The following is a 27,594-nucleotide window of genomic DNA, read 5'->3' as shown; positions in this document are numbered from 1 at the left end:
CAAATCTGTACGCCGAATCTGCGGCCCTCCAATAGATGAGGACTCTGCAACCACCACAGAAGAGACACCCTTGTCCTTGGAGACAGGGTTATCCGTAGGTGCATCTGAAGATGCGACCCTGACCATTTGTCCAACAGATCCCTTTGGAAAATTCTTGCGTGGAATCTGCCGAATGGAATTGCTTCGTAAGAAGCCACCATTTTTCCCAGGACTCTTGTGCATTGATGTACAGACACCTTTCCTGGTTTTAGGAGGTTCCTGACAAGCTCGGATAACTCCTTGGCTTTTTCCTCCGGGAGAAAAACCTTTTTCTGAACCGTGTCCAGAATCATCCCTAGGAACAGCAGACGAGTTGTCGGCATTAACTGGGATTTTGGAATATTCAGAATCCACCCGTGCTGTTTTAGCACTTCTTGAGACAGTGCTAATCCCATCTCTAGCTGTTCTCTGGACCTTGCCCTTATTAGGAGATCGTCCAAGTATGGGATAATTAATACGCCTTTTCTTCGAAGAAGAATCATCATCTCGGCCATTACCTTTGTAAAGACCCGAGGTGCCGTGGACAATCCGAACGGCAGCGTCTGAAACTGATAGTGACAGTTTTGTACAACGAACCTGAGGTACCCCTGGTGTGAGGGGTAAATTGGAACGTGGAGATACGCATCCTTGATGTCCAAGGATACCATAAAGTCCCCCTCTTCCAGGTTCGCTATCACTGCTCTGAGTGACTCCATCTTGAACTTGAACTTCTTTATGTACAGGTTCAAGGACTTCAGATTTAGAATAGGCCTTACCGAGCCATCCGGCTTCGGTACCACAAAAAGAGTGGAATAATACCCCTTCCCTTGTTGCAGAAGAGGTACCTTGACTATCACCTGCTGAGAGTACAGCTTGTGAATGGCTTCCAAAACCGTCTCCCTTTCGGAGGGGGACGTTGGTAAAGCAGACTTCAGGAAACGGCGAGGTGGATCTGTCTCTAATTCCAACCTGTACCCCTGAGATATTATCTGCAGGATCCAGGGATCTACTTGCGAGTGAGCCCACTGCGCGCTGTAATTTTTGAGACGACCCCCCACCGTCCCCGAGTCCGCTTGAGAAGCCCCAGCGTCATGCTGAGGCTTTTGTAGAAGCCGGGGAGGGCTTCTGATCCTGGGAAGGAGCTGCCTGTTGCTGTCTCTTCCCTCGACCTCTGCCTCGTGGCAGATATGAATAGCCCTTTGCTCTCTTATTTTTAAAGGAACGAAAGGGCTGCGGTTGAAAGGTCGGTGCCTTTTTCTGTTGGGGAGTGACTTGAGGTAGAAAGGTGGATTTCCCGGCTGTAGCCGTGGCCACCAAATCTGATAGACCGACTCCAAATAACTCCTCCCCTTTATACTGCAAAACTTCCATATGCCGTTTTGAATCCGCATCGCCTGTCCACTGTCGCGTCCATAAAGCTCTTCTGGCCGAAATGGACATAGCACTTACCCGTGATGCCAGTGTGCAGATATCCCTCTGTGCATCACGCATATAAAGAAATGCATCCTTTATTTGTTCTAACGACAGTAAAATATTGTCCCTGTCCAGGGTATCAATATTTTCAATCAGGGACTCTGACCAAACTACCCCAGCACTGCACATCCAGGCAGTCGCTATAGCTGGTCGTAGTATAACACCTGTATGTGTGTATATACTTTTTTGGATATTTTCCATCCTCCTATCTGATGGATCTTTAAGTGCGGCCGTCTCAGGAGAGGGTAACGCCACTTGTTTAGATAAGCGTGTTAGCGCCTTGTCCACCCTAGGAGGTGTTTCCCAGCGCTCCCTAACCTCTGGCGGGAAAGGGTATAATGCCAGTAATTTCTTTGAAATTATCAGCTGTTTATCAGGGGCAACCCACGCTTCATTACACACGTCATTTAGTTCTTCTGATTCAGGAAAAACTATAGGTAGTTTTTTCACACCCCACATAATACCCTGTTTAGTGGTACCTGTAGTATCAGCTAAATGTAACGCCTCCTTCATTGCCAAAATCATATAACGTGTGGCCCTACTGGAAAATACGGTTGATTCGTCACCGTCACCACTGGAGTCATCGCCTGTGTCTGGGTCTGTGTCGACCGACTGAGGCAAAGGGCGTTTCACAGCCCCTGACGGTGTTTGAGTCGCCTGGACAGGCACTAATTGATTGTCCGGCCGTCTCATGTCGTCAAACGACTGCTTTAGCGTGTTGACACTATCCCGTAGTTCCATAAATAAAGGCATCCATTCTGGTGTCGACTCCCTAGGGGGTGACATCCTCATATTTGGCAATTGCTCTGCCTCCACGCCAATATCGTCCTCATACATGTCGACACACACGTACCGACACACAGCAGACACACAGGGAATGCTCCTAACGAAGACAGGACCCACTAGCCCTTTGGGGAGACAGAGGGAGAGTTTGCCAGCACACACCAAAAGCGCTATATATATATATCAGGGAAAGCCTTATAATAAGTGCTCCCTTATAGCTGCTTTGTTATATCAAAATATCGCCATAAATTTGCCCCCCCTCTCTGTTTTACCCTGTTTCTGTAGTGCAGTGCAGGGGAGAGACTTGGGAGCCGTCCTGACCAGCGGAGCTGTGAGAGGAAATGGCGCCGTGTGCTGAGGAGATAGGCCCCGCCCCTTTTCTGGCGGGCTCGTCTCCCGCTATTTAGAGAAATCAGGCAGGGGTTAAATATCTCCATATAGCCTCTGGGGGCTATATGTGAGGTATTTTTAGCCTTTATATAGGTTACATTTGCCTCCCAGGGCGCCCCCCTCCCAGCGCCCTGCACCCTCAGTGACTGCCGTGTGAAGTGTGCTGAGAGGAAAATGGCGCACAGCTGCAGTGCTGTGCGCTACCTTTAGAAGACTGCAGGAGTCTTCAGCCGCCGATTCTGGACCTCTTCTGACTTCAGCATCTGCAAGGGGGCCGGCGGCGCGGCTCCGGTGACCATCCAGGCTGTACCTGTGATCGTCCCTCTGGAGCTTGATGTCCAGTAGCCAAGAAGCCAATCCATCCTGCACGCAGGTGAGTTGACTCCTTCTCCCCTCAGTCCCTCGCTGCAGTGATCCTGTTGCCAGCAGGAATCACTGTAAAATAAAAAAACCTAGCTAAACTTTTTCTAAGCAGCTCTTTAGGAGAGCCACCTAGATTGCACCCTTCTCGGCCGGGCACAAAAATCTAACTGGAGTCTGGAGGAGGGTCATAGGGGGAGGAGCCAGTACACACCACCTGATCTGGAAAAGCTTTACTTTTTGTGCCCTGTCTCCTGCGGAGCCGCTATTCCCCATGGTCCTTTCAGGAACCCCAGCATCCACTAGGACGATAGAGAAACTACAGGTAGTTTTTTCACCCCCCACATAATACCCCTTTTTGTGGTACTTGTAGTATCAGAGATATGCAAAGCCTCCTTCATTGCCGTGATCATATAACGTGTGGCCCTACTGGAAAATACGTTTGTTTCTTCACCGTCGACACTAGATTCAGTGTCCGTGTCTGGGTCTGTATCGACCGACTGAGGTAAAGGGCGTTTTACAGCCCCTGACGGTGTCTGAGACGCCTGGGCAGGTACTAACTGGTTTGACGGCCGTCTCATGTCGTCAACTGATTTTTATAATGTGCTGACATTATCACGTAATTCCATAAACAAAGCCATCCATTCCGGTGTCGACTCCCTAGGGGGTGACATCACCATTACCGGCAATTGCTCTGCCTCCACACCAACATCGTCCTCATACATGTCGACACACACGTACCGACACACAGCAGACACACAGGGAATGCTCTATTGAAGACAGGACCCCACTAGCCCTTTGGGGAGACAGAGGGAGAGTTTGCCAGCACACACCCAAGCGCTATAATATATATGGGAACAACCCTATATAAGTGTTGTATCCTTATAGCAGCTTAAATATAGTAATATCGCCAAAAAAAGTGCCCCCCCTCTCTGTTTTACCCTGTTTCTGTAGTGCAGTGCAGGGGAGAGTCCTGGGAGCCTTCCTCACAGCGGAGCTGAGCAGGAAAATGGCGCTGTGTGCTGAGGAGAATAAGCCCCGCCCCCTATTTCGGCGGGCTCTTCTCCGGAGTTTGTGAGATATGGCAGGGGTTAAATACATCCATATAGCCTCAAGGGCTATATGTGATGTATTTTTAGCCATAAAAAGGTATTATACATTGCTGCCCAGGGCGCCCCCCCAGCGCCCTGCACCCTCCGTGACCGCTGTGTGAAGTGTGCTGACAACAACTACCTCAGGAAGACTGAAAAGTCTTCTGCCGCCTGCTTCTGGACCTCTTCCATCTTCGGCATCTGCAAGGGGGGTCGGCGGCGCGGCTCCGGGACGAACCCCAGGGTGAGACCTGTGTTCCGACTCCCTCTGGAGCTAATGGTGTCCAGTAGCCTAAGAAGCCAATCCATCCTGCACGCAGGTGAGTTCACTTCTCTCCCCTAAGTCCCTCGATGCAGTGAGCCTGTTGCCAGCAGGACTCACTGAAAATAAAAAACCTAAAAACTTTTTCTAAGCAGCTCTTTAGGAGAGCCACCTAGATTGCACCCTGCTCGGACGGGCCCAAAAACCTAACTGAGGCTTGGAGGAGGGTCATAGGGGGAGGAGCCAGTGCACACCACCTGATCCTAAAGCTTAATTTACACTTTCTCCCCAAAACACCAGAATGAATGTAAGAAAGATGGATGAGGGGGGAAGGGGGGGGGGGGGGGGACACACACGACTTTTAGGAGACAGATGGTCACATCCTCACCTCAGTAATGTCAGTGGGATTTTCCCACTGTTATGTGGGCCACTGTCTGGTCCTGCGGAACTCCGTCAGTGGTCAGCCACAGAACACTTCAAAGTTCTGTGTGTGGGTTGGCGGGCCGGAGGACAGGACAGCGCAGGGCGGGCGGGCTTGAGGGAGCGCGGTGTGACATCAGCATGTCACACCACGGCCAGGAACACAGCACAGGGCGGCCAGGAGCTCAGCGCAGGCGTGAGGGAGAACGGCGTGATGTCAGCACGTCACATCGCGAGCCAGCCGGTACGGGATGGGGCTGTGTCTCAGCAGCGCGACCGTCCATTATCCCCAGGAATTTTATTTTTACCTCATTTTGGGGTAATTTTCCCCTGTTCCCTGACCACTGTTCTAGACCAACATAACTGCAACATTTACAGTATCTCAGCGCTGTACAATCAGAATGTGACCTTTGCGTTCCGAGGCAGCGTGAAAGCCGCCAGAAGCACCACAGTCTGTGCTGGGCTGGTAAACAAACAGAAAAACGCAGCATATGTAACACAGGCGGATGTACAATTGCCCATGAACGCACATGTATTCAGGTTCTGCTTCTGCAGTGGCACTTACAATCCGTCTCCTACCACAATCTCCTATACTAAACGCAACATCAAATCTCAGAGAGAAATATCAGGCCCTATAATGAGGCAGCAGCCACCACACAATTGCTAGCGTTCTAGAACATCTTCTCTCTCCACAATACCAAACCCCAACTTGCACAATGGTAAAATCTGCAGCAAACATATAATAATACATTTCTTGATATACGTTTGAAGACTCTGCGCTATGTCCGTTGTTGTCATTAAAAAGTTTTTAAGTCAGAAATCAATTAAACTTTCCCGAAACACAGAACTCTTGAAAAACAAACATGAACCCAGACACACACCCCATCAATTGCATGCTGGACAGAAGTATGCCCAAGGCCAAAATACTGCGAAGCAGCAATGCTGACCACTGTGCAACTCACTTGCACATATATATGCTGAAGGCAGCACTTCACGGTGATGGCTGGCAAGATTACGCAGATCATTATTATTAGCAGAACATGCATGTGCGGGGATAGACAGATGGCCAACAAAGCGAGTTACATACAGATAGGTCCACGGTTATCTTAGCTAGTTTGCTGCACCTAGGCACAACATGGTTTATTAACATAAACCCTTCATCTATTGTTCTCAGCTGCAATACAATACAGAGAACAATACAGCAGGGGATTAAGGCCCTCATTCCGAGTTGTTCGCTCGCTAGCAGTTTTTAGCAGCCTTGCAAACGCTATGCCGTCGCCCACTGGGAATGTATTTTAGCTTAGCAGAAGTGCGAACGAAAGGATCGCAGAGCGGCTACAAAAATAAGATTTTACTTACCGATAAATCTATTTCTCGTAGTCCGTAGTGGATGCTGGGGACTCCGTCAGGACCATGGGGATTAGCGGCTCCGCAGGAGACAGGGCACAAAAATAAAGCTTTAGGATCAGGTGGTGTGCACTGGCTCCTCCCCCTATGACCCTCCTCCAAGCCTCAGTTAGGATACTGTGCCCGGACGAGCGTACACAATAAGGAAGGATTTTGAATCCCGAGTAAGACTCATACCAGCCACACCAATCACACCGTACAACTTGTGATCTGAACCCAGTTAACAGTATGACAAACGTAGGAGCCTCTGAACAGACGGCTCACAACAATAACAACCCGATTTTTTTGTAACAATAACTATGTACAAATATTGCAGACAATCCGCACTTGGGATGGGCGCCCAGCATCCACTACGGACTACGAGAAATAGATTTATCGGTAAGTAAAATCTTATTTTCTCTGACGTCCTAGTGGATGCTGGGGACTCCGTCAGGACCATGGGGATTATACCAAAGCTCCCAAACGGGCGGGAGAGTGCGGATGACTCTGCAGCACCGAATGAGAGAACTCCAGGTCCTCTTTAGCCAGGGTATCAAATTTGTAAAATTTTACAAACGTGTTCTCCCCCCGACCACGTAGCTGCTCGGCAGAGTTACAATGCCGAGACCCCTCGGGCAGCCGCCCAGGATGAGCCCCCTTCCTTGTGGAATGGGCCTTGACAGATTTAGGCTGTGGCAGGCCTGCCACAGAATGTGCAAGTTGAATTGTGCTACAAATCCAACGAGCAATCGTCTGCTTAGAAGCAGGAGCACCCAGCTTGTTGGGTGCATATAGTATAAACAGCGAGTCAGATTTTCTGACTCCAGCCGTCCTTGAAATATATATTCTCAATGCCCGGACAACGTCCAGCAACTTGGAATCCTCCAAATCGCTAGTAGCCGCAGGCACCACAATAGGCTGGTTCAGATGAAACGCTGACACCACCTTAGGCAGAAAATGAGGACGCGTCCGCAGTTCTGCCCTGTTCGAATGGAAAATCAGATATGGGCTTTTATACGATAAAGCCGCCAATTCTGATACTCTCCTGGCTGAAGCCAGGGCCAGTAGCATGGTTACTTTCCACGTAAGATATTTCAAATCCACCGATTTGAGTGGCTCAAACCAATGGGATTTGAGAAAATCCAAAACTACATTAAGGTCCCACGGAGCCACAGGGGGCACCACCGGGGGCTGTATATGTAGTACTCCTTTAACAAAAGTCTGGACTTCAGGAACTGAAGCCAATTCTTTCTGGAAGAAAATCGACAGGGCCGAAATTTGAACCTTAATGGACCCCAATTTGAGGCCCATAGACAATCCTGTTTTTAGGAAATGCAGGAATCGACCCAGTTGAAATTCCTCCGTGGGGACCTTCCTGGCCTTACACCACGCAACATATTTTCTCCAAATGCGGAGATAATGTTGTGCAGTCACCTCCTTCCTGGCTTTAACCAGTGTAGGAATGACCTCTTCCGGAATGCCTTTTTCCCTTAGAATTCGGCGTTCAACCGCCACGCCGTCAAACGCAACCGCGGTAAGTCTTGGAATAGACACGGTCCCTGCTGAATCAGGTCCCGCCTTAGAGGTAGAGGCCACGGATTTTCCGTGAGCATCTCCTGAAGTTCCGGGTACCAAGTTCTTCTTGGCCAATCCGGAGCCACGAGTATCGTTCTTACTCCCCTTTGCCGTATAATTCTCAGTACTTTGGGTATGAGAGGCAGAGGAGGAAACACATACACTGACTGGAACACCCACGGTGTTACCAGAGCGTCCACAGCTATTGCCTGAGGGTCTCTTGACCTGGCGCAATACCTGTTCAGTTTTTTGTTGAGGCGAGACGCCATCATATCCACCTTTGGTTTTTCCCAACGGTTCACAATCATGTGGAAGACTTCTGGATGAAGTCCCCACTCTCCCGGGTGTAGATCGTGTCTGCTGAGGAAGTCTGCTTCCCAGTTGTCCACTCCCGGAATGAACACTGCTGACAGTGCTATCACATGATCTTCCGCCCAGCGAAGAATCCTTGCAGCTTCTGTCATTGCTCTCCTGCTTCTTGTGCCGCCCTGTCTGTTTACGTGGGCGACTGCCGTGATGTTGTCCGACTGGATTAACACCGGCTGACCCTGAAGCAGGGGTTTTGCCAGGCTTAGAGCATTGTAAATCGCTCTTAGCTCCAGTATATTTATGTGAAGAGACATCTCCAGGCTTGACCATACTCCCTGGAAGTTTCTTCCCTGTGTGACCGCTCCCCAGCCTCTCAGACTGGCATCCGTGGTCACCAGGACCCAGTCCTGTATGCCGAATCTGCGGCCTTCTAACAGATGAGCACTCTGCAACCACCACAGAAGAGACACCCTTGTCCGTGGCGATAAGGTTATCCGCTGATGCATCTGCAGATGCGATCCGGACCATTTGTCCAGCAGATCCCACTGAAAAGTTCGTGCGTGGAATCTGCCGAATGGGATTGCTTCGTAAGAAGCCACCATCTTTCCCAGGACTCTTGTGCATTGATGCACAGACACTTTTCCTGGTTTTAGGAGGTTCCTGACAAGTTCGGATAACTCCTTGGCTTTCTCCTCCGGAAGAAACACCTTTTTCTGAACCGTGTCCAGAATCATTCCCAGGAACAGCAGACGTGTTGTCTGGGTCAACTGAGATTTTAGAAAATTCAGAATCCACCCGTGTTGTTGCAGCACTACTTGGGTTAGTGCTACTCCGTCCTCCAGCTGTTCTCTGGACCTTGCCCTTATCAGGAGATCGTCCAAGTAAGGGATAATTAATACGCCTCTTCTTCGCAGAAGAATCATCATTTCGGCCATTACCTTGGTAAAGACCCGAGGTGCCGTGGACAATCCAAACGGCAGCGTCTGAAACTGATAATGATAGTTTTGCACCACGAACCTGAGGTACCCTTGATGTGAAGGGCAAATTGGGACATGCAGGTAAGCATCTTTTATGTCCAGGGACACCATAAAGTCCCCTTCTTCCAGATTCGCTATCACTGCTCTGAGTGATTCCATCTTGAACTTGAATTTTTGTATGTACAGGTTCAAAGATTTCAGATTTAGAATAGGTCTTACCGAGCCGTCCGGCTTCGGTACCACAAATAGCGTGGAGTAATACCCCTTTCCCTGTTGTAGGAGGGGTACCTTGACTATCACCTGCTGAGAAAACAGCTTGTGAAAGGCTTCCAATACCGTCGCCCTGTCTGAGGGAGACGTTTGTAAAGCAGACTTTAGGAACCGGCGAGGGGGAGACTTCTCGAATTCCAACCTGTAACCCTGAGATACTACCTGCAGGATCCAGGGGTCCACCTGTGAGCAAGCCCACTGCGCGCTGAAATTCTTGAGTCGACCCCCCACAGTTCCTGAGTCCGCTTGTAAAGCCCCAGCGTCATGCTGAGGGCTTTGCAGAACCCGCGGAGGGCTTCTGTTCCTGGGAAGGAGCTGCTTGCTGCCCTCTCTTACCCTTTCCTCTGCCTCGGGGCAGATATGACTGTCCTTTTGCCCGCTTGTTCTTATAGGACCGAAAGGACTGCGGCTGAAAAGACGGTGTCTTTTTCTGTTGGGAGGGGGTCTGAGGTAAAAAGGTGGATTTCCCGGCCGTTGCCGTGGCCACCAGATCCGATAGACCGACGCCAAATAATTCCTCCCCTTTATACGGCAATACTTCCATATGCCGTTTGGAATCCGCATCACCTGACCACTGTCGTGTCCATAAACTTCTTCTGGCAGATATGGACATCGCACTTACTCTCGATGCCAGAGTGCAAATATCCCTCTGAGCATCTCGCATATAAAGAAAAGCATCCTTTAATTGCTCTAAAGTCTGTAAAATACTGTCCCTATCCAGGGTATCAATATTTTCAGTCAGGGAATCCGACCAGACCACCCCAGCACTGCACATCCAGGCTGAGGCGATGGCTGGTCGCAGTATAACACCAGTATGTGTGTATATACTTTTTAGGGTAGTTTCCAGCCTTTTATCAGCTGGATCCTTGAGGGCGGCCGTATCAGGAGACGGTAACGCCACTTGTTTTGATAAGCGTGTGAGCGCCTTATCCACCTTAGGGGGTGTTTCCCAGCGCGCCCTAACCTCTGGCGGGAAAGGGTATAATGCCAATAACTTTTTTGAAATTAGCCCTTTTCTATCTGGGTTAACCCACGCTTCATCACATACATCATTCAATTCCTCTGATTCAGGAAAAACTACAGGTAGTTTTTTCACCCCCCACATAATACCCCTTTTTGTGGTACTTGTAGTATCAGAGATATGCAAAGCCTCCTTCATTGCCGTGATCATATAACGTGTGGCCCTACTGGAAAATACGTTTGTTTCTTCACCGTCGACACTAGATTCAGTGTCCGTGTCTGGGTCTGTATCGACCGACTGAGGTAAAGGGCGTTTTACAGCCCCTGACGGTGTCTGAGACGCCTGGGCAGGTACTAACTGGTTTGACGGCCGTCTCATGTCGTCAACTGATTTTTGTAATGTGCTGACATTATCACGTAATTCCATAAACAAAGCCATCCATTCCGGTGTCGACTCCCTAGGGGGTGACATCACCATTACCGGCAATTGCCCTGCCTCCACACCAACATCGTCCTCATACATGTCGACACACACGTACCGACACACAGCAGACACACAGGGAATGCTCTATTGAAGACAGGACCCCACTAGCCCTTTGGGGAGACAGAGGGAGAGTTTGCCAGCACACACCCAAGCGCTATAATATATATGGGAACAACCCTATATAAGTGTTGTATCCTTATAGCAGCTTAAATATAGTAATATCGCCAAAAAAAGTGCCCCCCCTCTCTGTTTTACCCTGTTTCTGTAGTGCAGTGCAGGGGAGAGTCCTGGGAGCCTTCCTCACAGCGGAGCTGAGAAGGAAAATGGCGCTGTGTGCTGAGGAGAATAAGCCCCGCCCCCTATTTCGGCGGGCTCTTCTCCGGAGTTTGTGAGATCTGGCAAGGGTTAAATACATCCATATAGCCTCAAGGGCTATATGTGATGTATTTTTAGCCATAAAAAGGTATTATACATTGCTGCCCAGGGCGCCCCCCCAGCGCCCTGCACCCTCCGTGACCGCTGTGTGAAGTGTGCTGACAACAACTACCTCAGGAAGACTGAAAAGTCTTCTGCCGCCTGCTTCTGGACCTCTTCCATTTTCGGCATCTGCAAGGGGGGTCGGCGGCGCGGCTCCGGGACGAACCCCAGGGTGAGACCTGTGTTCAGACTCCCTCTGGAGCTAATGGTGTCCAGTAGCCTAAGAAGCCAATCCATCCTGCACGCAGGTGAGTTCACTTCTCTCCCCTAAGTCCCTCGATGCAGTGAGCCTGTTGCCAGCAGGACTCACTGAAAATAAAAAACCTAAAAACTTTTTCTAAGCAGCTCTTTAGGAGAGCCACCTAGATTGCACCCTGCTCGGACAGGCCCAAAAACCTAACTGAGGCTTGGAGGAGGGTCATAGGGGGAGGAGCCAGTGCACACCACCTGATCCTAAAGCTTTATTTTTGTGCCCTGTCTCCTGCGGAGCCGCTAATCCCCATGGTCCTGACGGAGTCCCCAGCATCCACTAGGACGTCAGAGAAATAATTTTGTGCAGTTTCAGAGTAGCTTCAGACCTACTCAGCGCTTGCGATCACTTCAGACTATTCAGTTCCTGTTTTGACGTCACAAACACGCCCTGCGTTCGGCCAGCCACGCCTACGTTTCCCCAGCCACACTTGCGTTTTTATCACTCACTCCCTGAAAACGGTCAGTTGACACCCAGAAACACCCACTTCCTGTCAATCACTCTGCGGCCAGCAGTGCGACTGAAAAGCTTCGCTAGACCCTGTGTGAAACTACATCGTTCGTTGTAAGAGTACGACGCGCATGCGCATTGCGCCGCATACGCAGAAGTGCCGTTTTTTTGCCTGATCGCTGCGCTGCGAACAAAAGCAGCTAGCGATCAACTCGGAATGACCACCTAAGTCATTACAGCAGGGGATTAAGTCCGACTGCCCAATTTCACTTAATCCTATTAAAGGTCAAGATAAACATGGACCCATCTGTACATAAAATATAAATAAATGAGTAGAAGGTGTATTGTAATGGTGAAACTGGATGGAGCAGAGAGTCGTGTATTACTGTTTCTAGTATGTACGTTATTACAGACAGTGTCATCCACAATATAAGCAGCTGAATGAGTCGGCAATCTGTGTCAGTACCTTATACAGCTGTAGTGTTTGAATGTACTCGCTGCCTCCTGGCACTCCAGGCACAACTGAATGGCTCCAGGGTAATCTTCTTCCTACAAAACAGACAAATAAATCTGCGTCAGAAGCCTTCATGGCTTTGTGGTGTTAAATGGAAGACATCCCTTCACTGAAGAGGTACAAAAGCTCATTATTTAAGTAAATTAACACTGCAAAGTGTTCTGTGATTCATGGCGGATACTTGCGGAGCAGCAATGCTTCTGGCTTGGGTACTTAGCAAAGTGGAAATGTGGGACACATTAGGAAGTCATTTTCCTCTTTAATAACCTGAGCGTCCTCTATTAAACGAGCGGAGCTCCAGCCCGCAGGACGTGCAGAATGAACAAATATGAGCCCACAATGGCAGGCTGGGGCAATCTGCAGGTGTCCATCAAATGTAGAGGTACAACAGGCTTTACCAGACGGAGGTTATAATAAGAATTTACTTACCGATAATTCTATTTCTCGGAGTCCGTAGTGGATGCTGGGGTTCCTGAAAGGACCATGGGGAATAGCGGCTCCGCAGGAGACAGGGCACAAAAAGTAAAGCTTTCCGATCAGGTGGTGTGCACTGGCTCCTCCCCCTATGACCCTCCTCCAGACTCCAGTTAGGTACTGTGCCCGGACGAGCGTACACAATAAGGGAGGAATTTTGAATCCCGGGTAAGACTCATACCAGCCACACCAATCACACTGTACAACCTGTGATCTGAACCCAGTTAACAGTATGATAACAGCGGAGCCTCTGAAAAGATGGCTCACAACAACAATAACCCGATTTAGTTAGCAATAACTATGTACAAGTATTGCAGATAATCCGCACTTGGGATGGGCGCCCAGCATCCACTACGGACTCCGAGAAATAGAATTATCGGTAAGTAAATTCTTATTTTCTCTATCGTCCTTGTGGATGCTGGGGTTCCTGAAAGGACCATGGGGATTATACCAAAGCTCCCAAACGGGCGGGAGAGTGCGGATGACTCTGCAGCACCGAATGAGAGAACTCCAGGTCCTCTTTTGCCAGGGTATCAAATTTGTAGAATTTTACAAACGTGTTCTCCCCCGACCACGTAGCTGCTCGGCAAAGTTGTAATGCCGAGACCCCTCGGGCAGCCGCCCAAGATGAGCCCACCTTCCTTGTGGAATGGGCCTTAACAGATTTAGACTGTGGCAGGCCTGCCACAGAATGTGCAAGTTGAATTGTGCTACCAATCCCACGAGCAATCGACTGCTTAGAAGCAGAAGCACCCAGCATTGTTGGGAGCATACAGGATAAACAGCAAGTCAGATTTCCTGACTCCAGCCAACCTGGAAACTATATTTTCAGGGCCCTGATAACATCCAGCAACTTGGAGTCCTCCAAGTCCCTAGTAGCCGCAGGTACCACAATAAGCTGGTTCAGGTGAAACGCTGACACCACCTTAAGGAGAAACTGGGAACGAGTCCGCAGCTTTGCTCTGTCCGAATGGACAATCAGATATGGCTTTGTGAGATAAAGCCGCCAATTCTGACACTCGCCTGGCCGAGGCCAGGACCAACAGCATGGTCATTTTCCATGTGAGATATATCAAATCCACAGATTTGAGTTGTTTAAACCAATGTGATTTTTTAGGAATCCCAAAACTACGTTGAGATCGCCCAGTGCCACTGGAGACATCAAAGGGGCTGTATATGCAGTACTCCCTTAACAACTTCTGGACTTCAGGAACTGAAGCCAATTTCTTTCTGGAAGAAAATCAACAGGCCGAAATTTGAACCTTAATGGACCCAATTTGAGACCCATAGACACTCCTGTTTGCAGGAAATGTAGAAATTAACCTAGTTGAAATTCTTCCGTGGAGCCTTCCTGGACTCACACCCTGGCACATATTTTCACCTAAGTGGTGATAATGTTGTGCGGTCACCTCCTTCCTGGCTCTGACCAGGGTAGGGATGACCTCTTCCGGAATGCCTCTTTCCCTTAGGATCCGGCGTTCACCCGCCTTGGCGTCAACGCAGCTGCGGTAAGTCCCGGAACAGACACGGTTCTTGCCGAATCAAGACCCTTCTTAGTATCTCTTGAAGTTCCGGGAACCAAGTCCTTCTTGGCCAAACCGGAGCCACGAGTATAGTTCTTACTCCTCTCCTTCCTATCATTTTCAATACATTGGGTATGAAAAGCAGAGGATGGAACACATACACCGACTGGTACACCGACGGTGTTACCAGAGCGTCCCAGCTATTGCCTGAGTGTCTCTTGACCTGGCGCTTCAGGTGGGACGCCATCATAACCACCTTTGGTCTTTCCCAACGGTTTACAATCATGTGGAAACTTCCAGATTAGGTTTCCACTTTTCCGGGTGGAATTAATTTATGCTGAGGAAATCTTCCCAGTTGCCCACTCCCGGAATGAACACTGCTGACAGTGTTATCACATGATTTTCCGCCCAGCGAAGAATCCTTGCTGTCATTGCCCTCCTGCTTCTTGTGTCGCCCCGTCTGATAACGTGGGCGACCGCCATGATGATGTCCTACTGGATCAGCACCGGTTGACTTTGAAGCAGGAGTCTTCCTAGGCTCAGAGCATTGTAAATTGCCCTTAGCTCCAGTATATTCATGTGGAGAGAAGTCTCCAGACTTGACCACACTTCCTTGGAAATTTTTTCCCTGTGTGACTACTCCCCAGCCTCTCAGGCTGGTATCCGTGGTCCCCAGAACACAGTCCTGAATGCTGAGTGTGCTGCCCTCTAAAAGATGAGCACTCTGCAGCCCCCACAGAAGAGACACCCTTGTCCTTGGAGACAGGATTATCCGCTGATGCATCTGAAAATGCGATCCGGACCATTCGTCCAGCAAATCCCCTGAGATCTGCCGAATGGAAACGCTTCGTAAGAAGCCACCATTTTTCCCAGGACTCCTGTGCATTGATGCACTGATACTTGGCCTGGTTTTAGGAGGTTTCTGACTAGGTCGAATAACTCCTTGGCTTTTTCCTCCCGGAGGAACACCTTTTTCTGGACTATGCCCAGAATCATTCCTAGGAACAGCAGACGTATCGTCGGAAAACAGCTGCGATTCTTGGAATATTTAGAATCCAGTCGTGCTGTCGTAGAACTACTTTAGATAGTGCTCTTCCGACCTCCAACTGTTCTCTGGAACTTGCCCTTTTCAGGATATCGTCCAAGTAAGGGATAATTTAGATGCCTTTTTTCTTTGAAGAAACATCTTTTCGGCCATTACCTTGGTAAAAGGCCCGGGGTGCCGTGGATAATTCAAACGGCATCGTCTGAAACTGATATTGACAGTTCTGTACCACGAACCAGAGGTACCCTTGTTGAGAAGGGCAAATTTGGACATGGAGGTAATCCTTGATGTCCAGGGACACCATATAGTCCCCTTTTTTTTTCGGTTCGCTATCACTGCTCTGAGTGACTCCATCTCGATTTGAACCTTTTATGTAAGTGTTCAAAGATTTCAGTTTAGACTATGTCTCACCAAGCCGTCTGGCTTCAGTACCACAATATAGTGTGGAAAAATAATACCCTTTTCCTTGTTGTAGGAGGGGTACTTTGATTATCATCTGCTGGATATACAGCTTGTGAATTGTTTCCAATGCTGCCTCCCTGTCGGAGGGAGCCGTTGGTAAAGCAGACTTCAGAAACCTGCGAGGAGAAGATGTCTCGACTCTCCAATCTGTACCCCTGGGATAATACTTGTACTATCTAGGGGTCAACCTGCGAGTGATCCCACTGCGCGCTGAGACTCTTGAGACTACCCCCCCACCTTGAGTCCGCTTGCACGGCCCCAGCGTCATGCTGAGGACTTGGCAGACGCGGTGGAGGGCTTCTTTTCCTGGGAAGGGGCTGCCTGCTGCAGTCTACTTCCCTTACCTCTATGTCTGGGCAGATATGACTGGCCTTTTGCCTGCATGCCCTCATGGGAAAGGAAGGATTGAGGCTGAAAAGACGGTGTCTTTTTCAGCTGAGATGTAACTTGGGGTAAAAAGGTTGGATTTCCCAGCTGTTGCCGTGGTCCCCAGGTCCGATGGACCGACCCCAACTAACTCCTTCCCTTTATACGGCAATACTTCCATGTGCCGTATGGGATCTGTATCACCTGACCACTGTCGTGTCCATGACATCTTCTGGGTGATATGGACAACGTACTTATCTTGATGCCAGAGAGCAAATATCCCTCTGTGCATCTCACGTACATATATATAGAATGCATCCTATTAAATGCTCTATATGAATAAAATATTTTCAGTCAGGGAATCCGACCAAGCCAACCCAGCACTGCATCTCCAGGCTGATGGCGATCGCTGGTCGCAGTATAACCACCGTATGTGTGTATATACTTTTTAGGATATCTTTCCAGCTTCCTATCAGCTGGCTCCTTGAGGGCGGCCGTATCTGGAGACGGTAACGCCACTTGATACGCGTGTGAGCGCCTTATCACCCTAAGGGGTGTTTCCCAACGCGCCCTAATTTCTGGCGGGAAAGGGTATAACGCCAATATTTGCTATCGGGGTAACCCCACGCATCATCACACACTTCATTTTATTTTATCTGATTCAGGAAAAACTACAGGTAGTTTTTTCACTCCCACATAATACCCTTTTTTGTGGTACTTGTAGTATCAGAAATATGCAACACCTCCTTCATTGCCCTTAACGTGTGGCCCTAATGAGAAATACGTTTGTTTATTCACCGTCGACACTGGATTCAGTGTCCGTGTCTGTGTCTGTGTCGACCGACTGAGGTAAATGGGCGTTTTTAACGCCCCTGACGGTGTTTCTGAGACGCCTGGACCGGTACTAATAGTTTGTCGGCCGTCTCACGTCGTCAACCGACCTTGCAGCGTGTTGACATTCTCACGTAATTCCCTAAATAAGCCATCCATTCCGGTGTCGACTCCCTAGAGAGTGACATCACCATTACAGGCAATTTCTCCGCCTCCTCACCAACATCGTCCTCATACATGTCGACACACACGTACCGACACACAGCACACACACCGGGAATGCTCTGACAGAGGACAGGACCCACACTAGCCCTTTGGGGAGACAGAGGGAGAGTTTGCCAGCACACACCAAAACGCTATAATTATATAGGGACAACCTTATATAAGTGTTTTCCCTTATAGCATCTTTATATATATCTCAATATCGCCAAAATCAGTGCCCCCCCTCTCTGTTTTAACCCTGTTTCTGTAGTGCAGTGCAGGGGAGAGCCTGGGAGCCTTCTCTCCAGGCTTTCTGTGAGAGAAAATGGCGCTGTGTGCTGAGGAGATAGGCCCCGCCCCTTTTTCGGCGGGCTCGTCTCCCGCTATTTAGTGAATCTTGGCAGGGGTTAAATATCTCCATATAGCCTCTGGGGGCTATATGTGAGGTATTTTTCGCCAAAAAAGGTTTTCATTTGCCTCCCAGGGCGCCCCCCTCCCAGCGCCCTGCACCCTCAGTGACTGCCGTGTGAAGTGTGCTGAGAGGAAAATGGCGCACAGCTGCAGTGCTGTGCGCTACCTTTAGAAGACTGCAGGAGTCTTCAGCCGCCGATTCTGGACCTCTTCTTACTTCAGCATCTGCAAGGGGGCCGGCGGCGCGGCTCCGGTGACCATCCAGGCTGTACCTGTGATCGTCCCTCTGGAGCTGATGTCCAGTAGCCAAGAAGCCAATCCATCCTGCACGCAGGTGAGTTCACTCCTTCTCCCCTAAGTCCCTCGTTGCAGTGATCCTGTTGCCAGCAGGACTCACTGTAAAATAAAAAACCTAAGCTAAACTTTCTCTAAGCAGCTCTTTAGGAGAGCCACCTAGATTGCACCCTTCTCGGCCGGGCACAAAAATCTAACTGGAGTCTGGAGGAGGGTCATAGGGGGAGGAGCCAGTGCACACCACCTGATCGGAAAGCTTTACTTTTTGTGCCCTGTCTCCTGCGGAGCCGCTATTCCCCATGGTCCTTTCAGGAACCCCAGCATCCACAAGGACGATAGAGAAAGTTCAATATCTGACGGGAGCGCAACACAACAGAATTCAATCAGTGCCAGAGCTATTCCCACCAGCCCATTATAAATAGTATGGATGGTGCTCGGTGGCAGGGGGCCGGCAGGTTCCCTATCTCAATTTACAACACAGCCTTCCCTGCAAGTGACCGAATCTACTGAGGATAAAGAACAGTTGTGGATTATAATACAGGTTATTTAAGATGATGGACAAGAAGCCTAGACTGTCAACATGTACTAGGACCATAACTAGAGATAAAATAGTATTGACGGGCTCGCTGTATATCCTACGGAGCGCTGTGGAACCCAAATGCCATTCACAGCACAATAATTGAAATATTTACGGAAAAGTAAAGGGTGGAACTCTATCAAATATCTAAGAGATATAAAGTACCAAGCACAGCCTGTAAAATGACAGCTGCTGGTTAGTTAGTACTTTATCTCTCTCCAAGATTTAATAAAACTCCTCCTTACTGTGGGGTATATTCAATAAGAGTCGGATCCATTCTGACATGCATTTATCGGAATGGATCCGACAACCCCTATTCGATAGACTGGCCAAATCAGACTGTCGGATTTGTCCGGTATCCATGCGGCTGTCACCAGCTCCCAGTGTGTGAGAACACAGGGAGCTGCTGGAGCCGCACATCACGGCCGCCCAGTGCTGAAGTGCCTGGCCGGGGGACGTCCGTCAAGGTACCTCTCATCCCTGCTCCCCGTAGCCCGCCGCACCGCCCCCCATAGCACGCCACACCGCTCCCCGTCTCCTCACCTCAATCTGACTTTTTTTTAAAGTCAGATTGAGATTGTCGGAAAGAGGGCCAAAACCTGTCGGAATTGGTCCCGTTTCCGACAGAAGCACACGGACCGGCGGCTATTCCGCCGATACACGGGTTTTCAGACAAGTCGGGAAAAAACTGCACTTTTTGAATAGGTCGGAAACCCCTTCCGACCGAAATCTGTCGGAAGCTGCCATCTTTACGACAAGACGGCAGCTTCCGATAGCTATTGAATACACCCCTGTGTGTACAAATGACATTTTAATCTGACTGTGTTCTTTAATGAATATCAATAAATTTAGTGATCAAGCACAAAAAAACCCCAAAAAAACAAAACCTGTCTGTCTTGGGATGGCCCGGAGACCAGACCCCAGTTCCATCGAAGTCTGTGGAATGACCTCAGCAGTTTAAAGCAACTTTTTGTAGAGAAGACCGGGATCTACTGGCAACAGCGTTAATCAAGAGGCATTCCGACGGTCACAATCTCGACACAAAATCCCGATGGCTGAAAATACCGACAACTTGAAACTGTAAGCACGGGAATGGGATGGGGGGGGGGGGGGGGGGGGGGGATTAGGCTGCGGGAGGGGAGGGTTAGTTTTAGCCTCGGAAAGATTGCCGGCACTTTCACCGTCTGGATCCTGTTGCCGACATTCTGACAGACGGTATTTTGACCGTAGGGATTTTGTACCCAACCCGATCAAGGCCTATTTACAATACTCCGTGCTATACTAAAACAAAAGGACCTTGCACAAAGGCTGGTAAACAGTTAGCTGTGGTAATTTACCGCAGCTAATTGATTCGGCCAGGACTATCCTATTGGCCCCGATACATGGCAGTTATTAGGGATTAGGCTTCAGGCATTTACAATAGTAAATTAAGCCTTTCCACAAACTGCTGCTCTGCTGGTCACCTTCCTAGAGCCAACTGCAGTGAATTTCCCCAGCATTCTAGATGACCGCTCCAGCATATGGAACATAGAATTGCTATGCCACATTGCTGACCTGCCACCTGAAGCACCTAACTGCGACTGAACCTTAATCTCCATGACCCATAGCTGTATGAGTGCTACTCATGGCCTAATAGTACAGTACTGCTACAGCTCAAATAATGCTTTGAGCCCAATTTGGCCCATCGGGTACTGGCCCACTTGCCATGATTGTCGGATGGCCATTCGTCCTTGGGGGGTCATTCCGAGTTGTTCGATCGTTGCCGATTTTCGCTATGCTGCGATTTGTTGCTAATTGCGCATGCGCAAGGCACGCAGGGCGCATGCGCTTAGTTATTTAACTAAAAACTTAGCAGTTTTGCTGCGGATCCAGCGGCGCTTTTCAGTCGCACTGCTGATCGGTGAATGATTGACAGGAAATGGGCGTTTCTGGGTGGTAACTGAGCGTTTTCCGGGAGTGTGCTAAAAAACGCAGGCGTGTCAGGGAAAAATGCGGGAGTGTCTGGAGAAACGGGGGAGTGGCTGGCCGAACGCAGGGCGCGTTTGTGACGTCAAACCAGGAACTAAACGAACCGAGCTGATCGCAGTCTAGGAGTAGGTCTGGAGCTACTCAGAAACTGCAGGCAATTATTTAGTAGCAATTCTGCTAATCTTTCGTTCGCTATTCTGCTAAGCTAAGATACACTCCCAGAGGGCGCGCGGCCTAGCGTGTACAATGCTGCTAAAAGCAGCTAGCGAGCGAACAACTCGGAATGAGGTCCTTGGTGTGAACAGTAAATCGTATAGGAACACTTTACAAATGGATTTATTGCACCTTTCATTGACCACGGATACTACGGAATTAAGGGCCTCATACACTACAGCGATATGTCTGAGGCTGAAGTCGGAGGCGATTTCCCTTGAACTGTCACGGGAGCTTCCCGGGAGTGGTTCCATACGATTTGGTACATTTTGCATGCGATATATCGTATGCGATTCCAGCCATGCCTGCGGGAACCGACATATCACGAGTACAGCACTAACGATCTAAGGGAGCCGATCTGACACTCACTGGAACGCGCATCGGATCGGAAGCACCTCCAAAATGCCCGATTTCACCCGATATATCGTCCCGAATGCCCGAAATTGGATGAAATCGGGCATTATCGTTCTAGTGTATGGGGCCCTTTAGTCTTAAGGGGAGGGTTAGGCAAAATGCGGCACTACAGCTGCTGTTGTACTACACATGCCAGCATGCCTTGCCACAGATTTAGCATGCCCTGATAGGGCATGCTGGGATGTGTAGTCTCACAGCAGCTAGGGTCATTAGGTACAGATCATGGGGCGGTGGCATTGATAGAGGGATGATTACCCATCACCAGAAGGAAAGTGCTTTCCCGCTGGTAGCAACACTCTCACTTCTCTCTACTCCTAAGTGACCGTGAATATGAAATATACAATGTTGGTTCTATTCAAAGAACACAATACAGAAATATATATTTTTTATGATGAACTCAAACTCTACAATCCTGAGAGAATACTAAGCACTCAAATACATGCCAAAAGGAAAAATAACTTTTCATTCAATTTACAGTTAGAACACAATGTATTTTGTGTCTTGCGGCAGCATTTTTATTAGGGAACAGAATATGCATTGTAAAATACTTTGTGCTAAATGCACATATAGTCCTGTAGTGGAGTAACAAAAACAGTGTTTAATCCCTCTGCTGCCTACATTAATATCAGTCACCACGGACAGAACATTAGGTCGTGGAGGACAGCCTACAGCCAGACTCCCTTCCATAAACAGCCAGAACGGCCAGGTACTGTAGGGAAAGCTGGTTGAGAATTGAATGAAAATCCGTTCTAGAAGCATGTTGCACGCAAGGGAAGAAGAAAAAGGGAAGAGGAAATGAGGGAAGAGTAAAAAAAATAATTAAAATGGCATTTTAAAAAAAATAGAGTTTGGGGCTGAATGGTCAACTAAAACCGGGCTGCACAAGCCTATAAAACTCAGCTTAGAAATAAATCTCCTACACTATCATCTCCACAGTAATACCGCAGCTCAGGGTTCCAACATGTGGTGATTTATACAGTCAGGCGCCTCAATCCTGCACATATATTGTGGGCTGATCTGTGACATCTTCGAGATTGAACTGCTGAGCGGGGGAAGAAGAGTGGGTTATAAAAGCCCAATGTAATTAACTTGCATTGGGCACAACTATCACAGTGATTACAGCATTGCCAAGCTAAGCTGGAACCATAGCGGATTTAATGAGCTATTCGCAGTTCCACTGTACCGGCTGTGTGTACTTACACGTATGGCTGAATCTTTGAGACAAGCATGTGTTACTGGCAGGATCAAGCAGGTAACTCTCGGCCGAGTGGATCTCTGGTCTTTCTTCTATCTAGTAAACTGACCCAAACTACCAAAAGTTTTTGCACTTAAAAGTCTGATCAACAAGTGTTCGTTATTGATCACATGGGACTGCTGAGAGATTCAGCCGTTCCATAAGCGACACATCGGTGTGCGCGTGGGAAACATATGGACAGAATAGACTCAACACCCAACCCAGAGCTGCAGCCATTCAAAAAGCTGTGCAAATAGGCTTCACCCCTTTGCTTTAAATGTACGAATCAACATAACATAGCATAGCATAACATAGCATAGTATAACATAGCATAGCATAGCATAACATAGCATAGCATAACATAGCATAGCATAACATAGCATAGCATAACATAGCATAACATAGCATAACATAGCATAACATTAGCATAACATAGCATAGCATAACATAGCATAACATAGCATAACATAGCATAACATAGCATAACATAGCATAACATAACATAACATAACATAGCATAGCATAGCATAGCATAGCATAACATAGCATAGCATAACATAGCATAACATAACATAGCATAACATGCTAATCTATTCAGAAATAAAATAAAAAAAATTACATTTGGAAAATAGATAAACGGATTTCATAGGCAAAAGTCAAAACTTCTGGTTAATGTACAGTAATACTGTATGTCACCCTATATTACAAGGATTGGGTATGAGATCCCGGCGCACATGATGCTGGTGTTCAGAACACAGACGCTGGCATCCCAATGATGAAGGTCGCGAGCATTCTACCTCACCCCCCTAACCCTTTCCCACCGCAGCCTAACCCTAACCACTCTGCCTTAGTGGCTAAACCTAACCCCCCCCCCCCCCACACACACACACACACACCCCCGGTGGTGCCTGACGTTAACCTCACCGCCTAACCCTAACACCTCCCCCACCCCCCCACCCCCCAAGGTGGCGGCTAAAGCTTCCATTATGTTAACCGTGCGATTGAGATGTTATGTGATAATTTAATCAAACATAATAAGATTTTAAACCTACCAGTAAATCTATTTCTCCTAGTCCGTAGAGGATGCTGGGGACTCCGTAAGGACCATGGGGTATAGACGGGCTCCGCAGGAGACATGGGCCCCTAAAATAACTTTTCCTATGGGTGTGCACTGGCTCCTCCCTCTATGCCCCTCCTCCAAACCTCAGTTAGAGAACTGTGCCCAGAGGAGATGGACAATACGAGGACAGGATTTTATAAATCCAAGGGCAAGATTCCTACCAGCCCAAACCAATCATACCATGTAACCCAAAACATACATAACCAGTTAACAGTATAAACAAACAACAGTAGCGGTCCAAGACCGATTCCAACTGTAACATAACCCTTATGTAAACAACAACTATATACAAGTCTTGTAGAGTTTCCGCACTGGGACGGGCGCCCAGCATCCTCTACGGACTAGGAGAAAAAGATTTACCGGTAGGTTTAAAATCTTATTTTCTCATACGTCCTAGAGGATGCTGGGGACTCCGTAAGGACCATGGGGTTTATACCAAAGCTCCCAATCGGGTGGGAGAGTGCGTATGACTCTGCAGCACCGACTGAGCAAATGCTAGGACCTCATCAGCCAGGGTATCAAACTTGTAGAATTTAGCAAAGGTGTTTGACCCCGACCAAGTAGCTGCTCGGCAAAGCTGTAATGCCAAGCCGCCCAAGAAGAGCCCACCTTCCTAGAGGAATGGGCCTTAACCGAATGCGGTAACGGCAATCCAGCCGTAGAATGAGCCTGCTGAATCGTGTTACAGATCCAGCGAGCAATAGTCTGCTTCGAAGCAGGCGCACCAATCTTGTTGGCAGCATACAGGACAAACAGAGCCTCTGTTTTCCTAATTCTAGCTATCCTGGCTACATAAATCCTCAAGGCCCTGACTACATCCAGGGACCTGGAATCCTCCAAGTTACTCGTAGCCACAGGCACCACAATGGGTTGGTTCAAATGGAATGAAGAAACCACCTTAGGCAAAAATTGAGGGCGTGTCCTCAATTCCGCTCTATCAACATGAAAAATCAAGTAGGGGCTCTTGTGAGACAAGGCCGCCAATTTTGACACTCGCCTTGCAGATGCTAAGGCCAACAACATGACCACCTTCCAGGTAAGAAATTTCAACTCAACCTTGTTAAGTGGTTCAAACCAGTGTGATTTTAGGAACTGCAACACCACGTTCAGGTCCTATGGTGCCACTGGAGGCACAAAAGGAGGCTGAATGTGTAGCACTCCCTTTACAAAAGCCTGGACTTCTGGAAGAGAAGCCAATTTCTTCTGAAAGAATATCGAGAGGGCCGAAACCTGTACTTTAACAGAGCCTAATTTCAGGCCCATATCCACTCCTGTCTGTAGGAAGTGGAGAAAACGACCCAAAAGAAAATCTTCCGTAGGGGCGTTCTTGGTTTCACACCAAGACACATATTTTCGCCAGATACGGTGATAATGTTTTATCGTCACCTCCTTTCTAGCCTTTATTAGAGTAGGGATGACCTCCTCCGGAATCCACTTCTCAGCTAGGATCCGGCGTTCAACCGCCATGCCATCAAACGTAACCGCGGTAAGTCTTGGAACACGCAAGTACCCTGCTGCAACAGGTCCTCCCTTAGAGGAAGAGGCCAGGGATCTCCTGTGAGCATCTCCTGAAGATCTGAGTACCAGGCCCTTCGAGGCCAGTCTGGAACAATGAGGATTGTCTGTACTCTTTTTCGCCTTATGATCCTCAACACCTTTGTGATGAGAGGAAGAGGAGGAAACACGTAGACCGATTGGAACACCCATGGCGTTACCAGGGCGTCTACTGCTACTGCCTGAGGGTCCCGGGACCTGGCACAATACCTCCGAAGCTTCTTGTTGAGGCGGGACGCCATCATGTCTATTTGAGGAACTCCCCAAAGACCCGTTATCACTGCACAGACTTCTTGATGAAGTCCCCACTCTCCTGGATGGAGATCGTGTCTGCTGAGGAAGTCTGCTTCCCAGTTGTCCACTCCCGGAATGAAGACAGCTGCCAGAGCGCTTACGTGATTTTCCGCCCAGCGAAGAATCCTGCTTGCTTCCGCCGTCGCGGCTCTGCTTCTTGTCCTGCCTTGGCGGTTCACATGAGCCACTGCTGTGACATTGTCCGATTGAATCAGAACCGGTAGGTTGCGAAGAAGACTCTCCGCTTGTCGAAGGCCGTTGTATATGGCTCTTAGCTCCAACACGTTGATGTGTAGACAGGACTCCTGGTCTGACCACAGTCCCTGAAAATTTCTTCCTTGGGTGACTGCTCCCCATCCTCGAAGGCTCGCGTACGTGGTTACCAGGATCCAGTCCTGAATTCCGAACCTGCGACCCTCCAGAAGGTGAGCACTTTGCAGCCACCATAGAAGAGACACTCTGGTCCCGGGGGACAGTGTTATTTTCCCATATAAATGTAGATGGGACCCGGACCATTTGTCCAGAAGGTCCCATTGAAATGTCCTTGCATGGAACCTGCCGAAGGGGATGGCCTCGTAGGCTGCCACCATTTTCCCCAGAACACGAGTGCATTGATGAACTGACTCTTTTTGGATTTAGCAGGTCTCTGACCATGTTCTGGATGTCCTGGGCTTTTTCCAGCGGGAGAAAAACCTTCTTTTGTTCCGTATCCAGTATCATACCTAGGAACGTTAGTCGAGTTGTCGGAATCAACTGTGACTTCGGTAGATTTAGAATCCAACCGTGTTGCTGGAGCACTCTCAGAGAGAGTGTCACATTGCTCAGCAATTGCTCTCTTGATCTCGCCTTTATCAGGAGATCGTCCAAGTATGGGATAATTGTGACTCCATGCTTGCGCAGGACCACCATCATTTCCGCCATTATCTTGGTGAAAATCCTTGGGGCCGTGGAAAGCCCAAACGGCAACGTCTGAAATTGGTTAATGACAATCCTGTACAGCGAATCTCAGGTACTCCTGATGGGAAGGATATATGGGGACATGAAGGTAAGCATCCTTTATGTCCAGTGACACCATAAACTCCCACTCCTACATGCTGGCTATTATCGCCCTGCTCTATTCCATCTTGAATTTGAATCTTTTGATGTACAGGTTTAGGGATTTTAGATTCAAAATAGGTCTGACCGAACCATCCGGTTTCGGGACCACAAAGAGCCTTCCCTATTGGTTCAAGGGAACCCTGATAATTACTTGCTGTTGACACAGCGTTTGAATTGCAGCTAACACTACATCCCTGTCTGGGGTAGAAGCTGGTAAGGCCGACTTGAAAAATCGGCGTGGGGGCACCTCTTCGAATTCCAGTTTGTAGCCTTGGGAAACTATTTCCAACGCCCAAGGATTCAGGTCTGAGCTGACCCAGACCTGGCTGAAGAGTCGAAGACGAGCCCCCACCGGTGCAGACTCCCGCAGGGGAGCCCCAGCGTCATGCAGTGGGTTTTGTAGAAGCCAGGGAGGACTTCTGTTCCTGGGCACCAGCCGAAGCAGGTGTTCTTTTCCCTCTACCCTTACCTCTGGCAAGGAAGGAGGATCCCCGACCTCTTCTGGACTTTTGTGACCGAAAGGACTGCATCAGATATGTTGGAGTTTTCTTCTGCTGTTGGGGAATAAACGGTAAAAAGTTAGATTTACCTGCGGTAGCTGTGGAAACCAGGTCCGCCAGCCCATTCCCAAACAACACGTCTCCCCTATAGGGTAGAACCTCCATATGCTTTTTCGAATCCGCATCACCCGTCCACTGGCGGGTCCATAAGGATCTTCTCGCTGAAATAGCCATGTCATTGGCTCTGGAAGCCAGTAATCCAACGTCCCTTTGAGCGTCTCTCATATACAAGACTGCGTCTTTGATATGGGCTAGAATTAACATAACAGTATCTCTATCCATGGTATCAAGGTCAGCCGACAGGTTATCTGTCCAGGCTGAAATTGCGCTACACACCCATGCCGACGCAATTGTCGGTCTTAGCAAAGCTCCAGTATGTGAATAAATAGACTTTAAAGTAGTCTCTTGCCTGCGATCCGCAGGATCCTTGAGGGTCGTTGTGTCCGGAGACGGTAGCGCCACTTTCTTTGACAGGCGCGTTAAAGCCTTGTCCACAGTGGGAGAGG

At 48.8% G+C, this 27,594-nt stretch overlaps 1 protein-coding gene across 2 annotated transcripts in view; it reads right to left on the bottom strand.

Moving 5' to 3' along the window:
* The window catches only part of VPS50 (VPS50 subunit of EARP/GARPII complex), a 548,228-nt gene that overhangs the window by 336,334 nt on the left and 184,300 nt on the right, over positions 1-27,594 (bottom strand). For both annotated transcript variants that reach the window (XM_063921392.1, XM_063921391.1), the window contains exon 9: positions 12,402-12,484. In XM_063921392.1, the coding sequence (XP_063777462.1) occupies positions 12,402-12,484 (83 nt within the window). The remainder of the gene's footprint in view (positions 1-12,401; positions 12,485-27,594) is intronic.

The sequence above is a fragment of the Pseudophryne corroboree genome, chromosome 5 (genome assembly GCF_028390025.1).
Source record: "Pseudophryne corroboree isolate aPseCor3 chromosome 5, aPseCor3.hap2, whole genome shotgun sequence".
NCBI classification, from domain to species: Eukaryota; Metazoa; Chordata; class Amphibia; order Anura; family Myobatrachidae; genus Pseudophryne; species Pseudophryne corroboree.
This window is presented reverse-complemented; position numbering and strand designations above follow the sequence as displayed.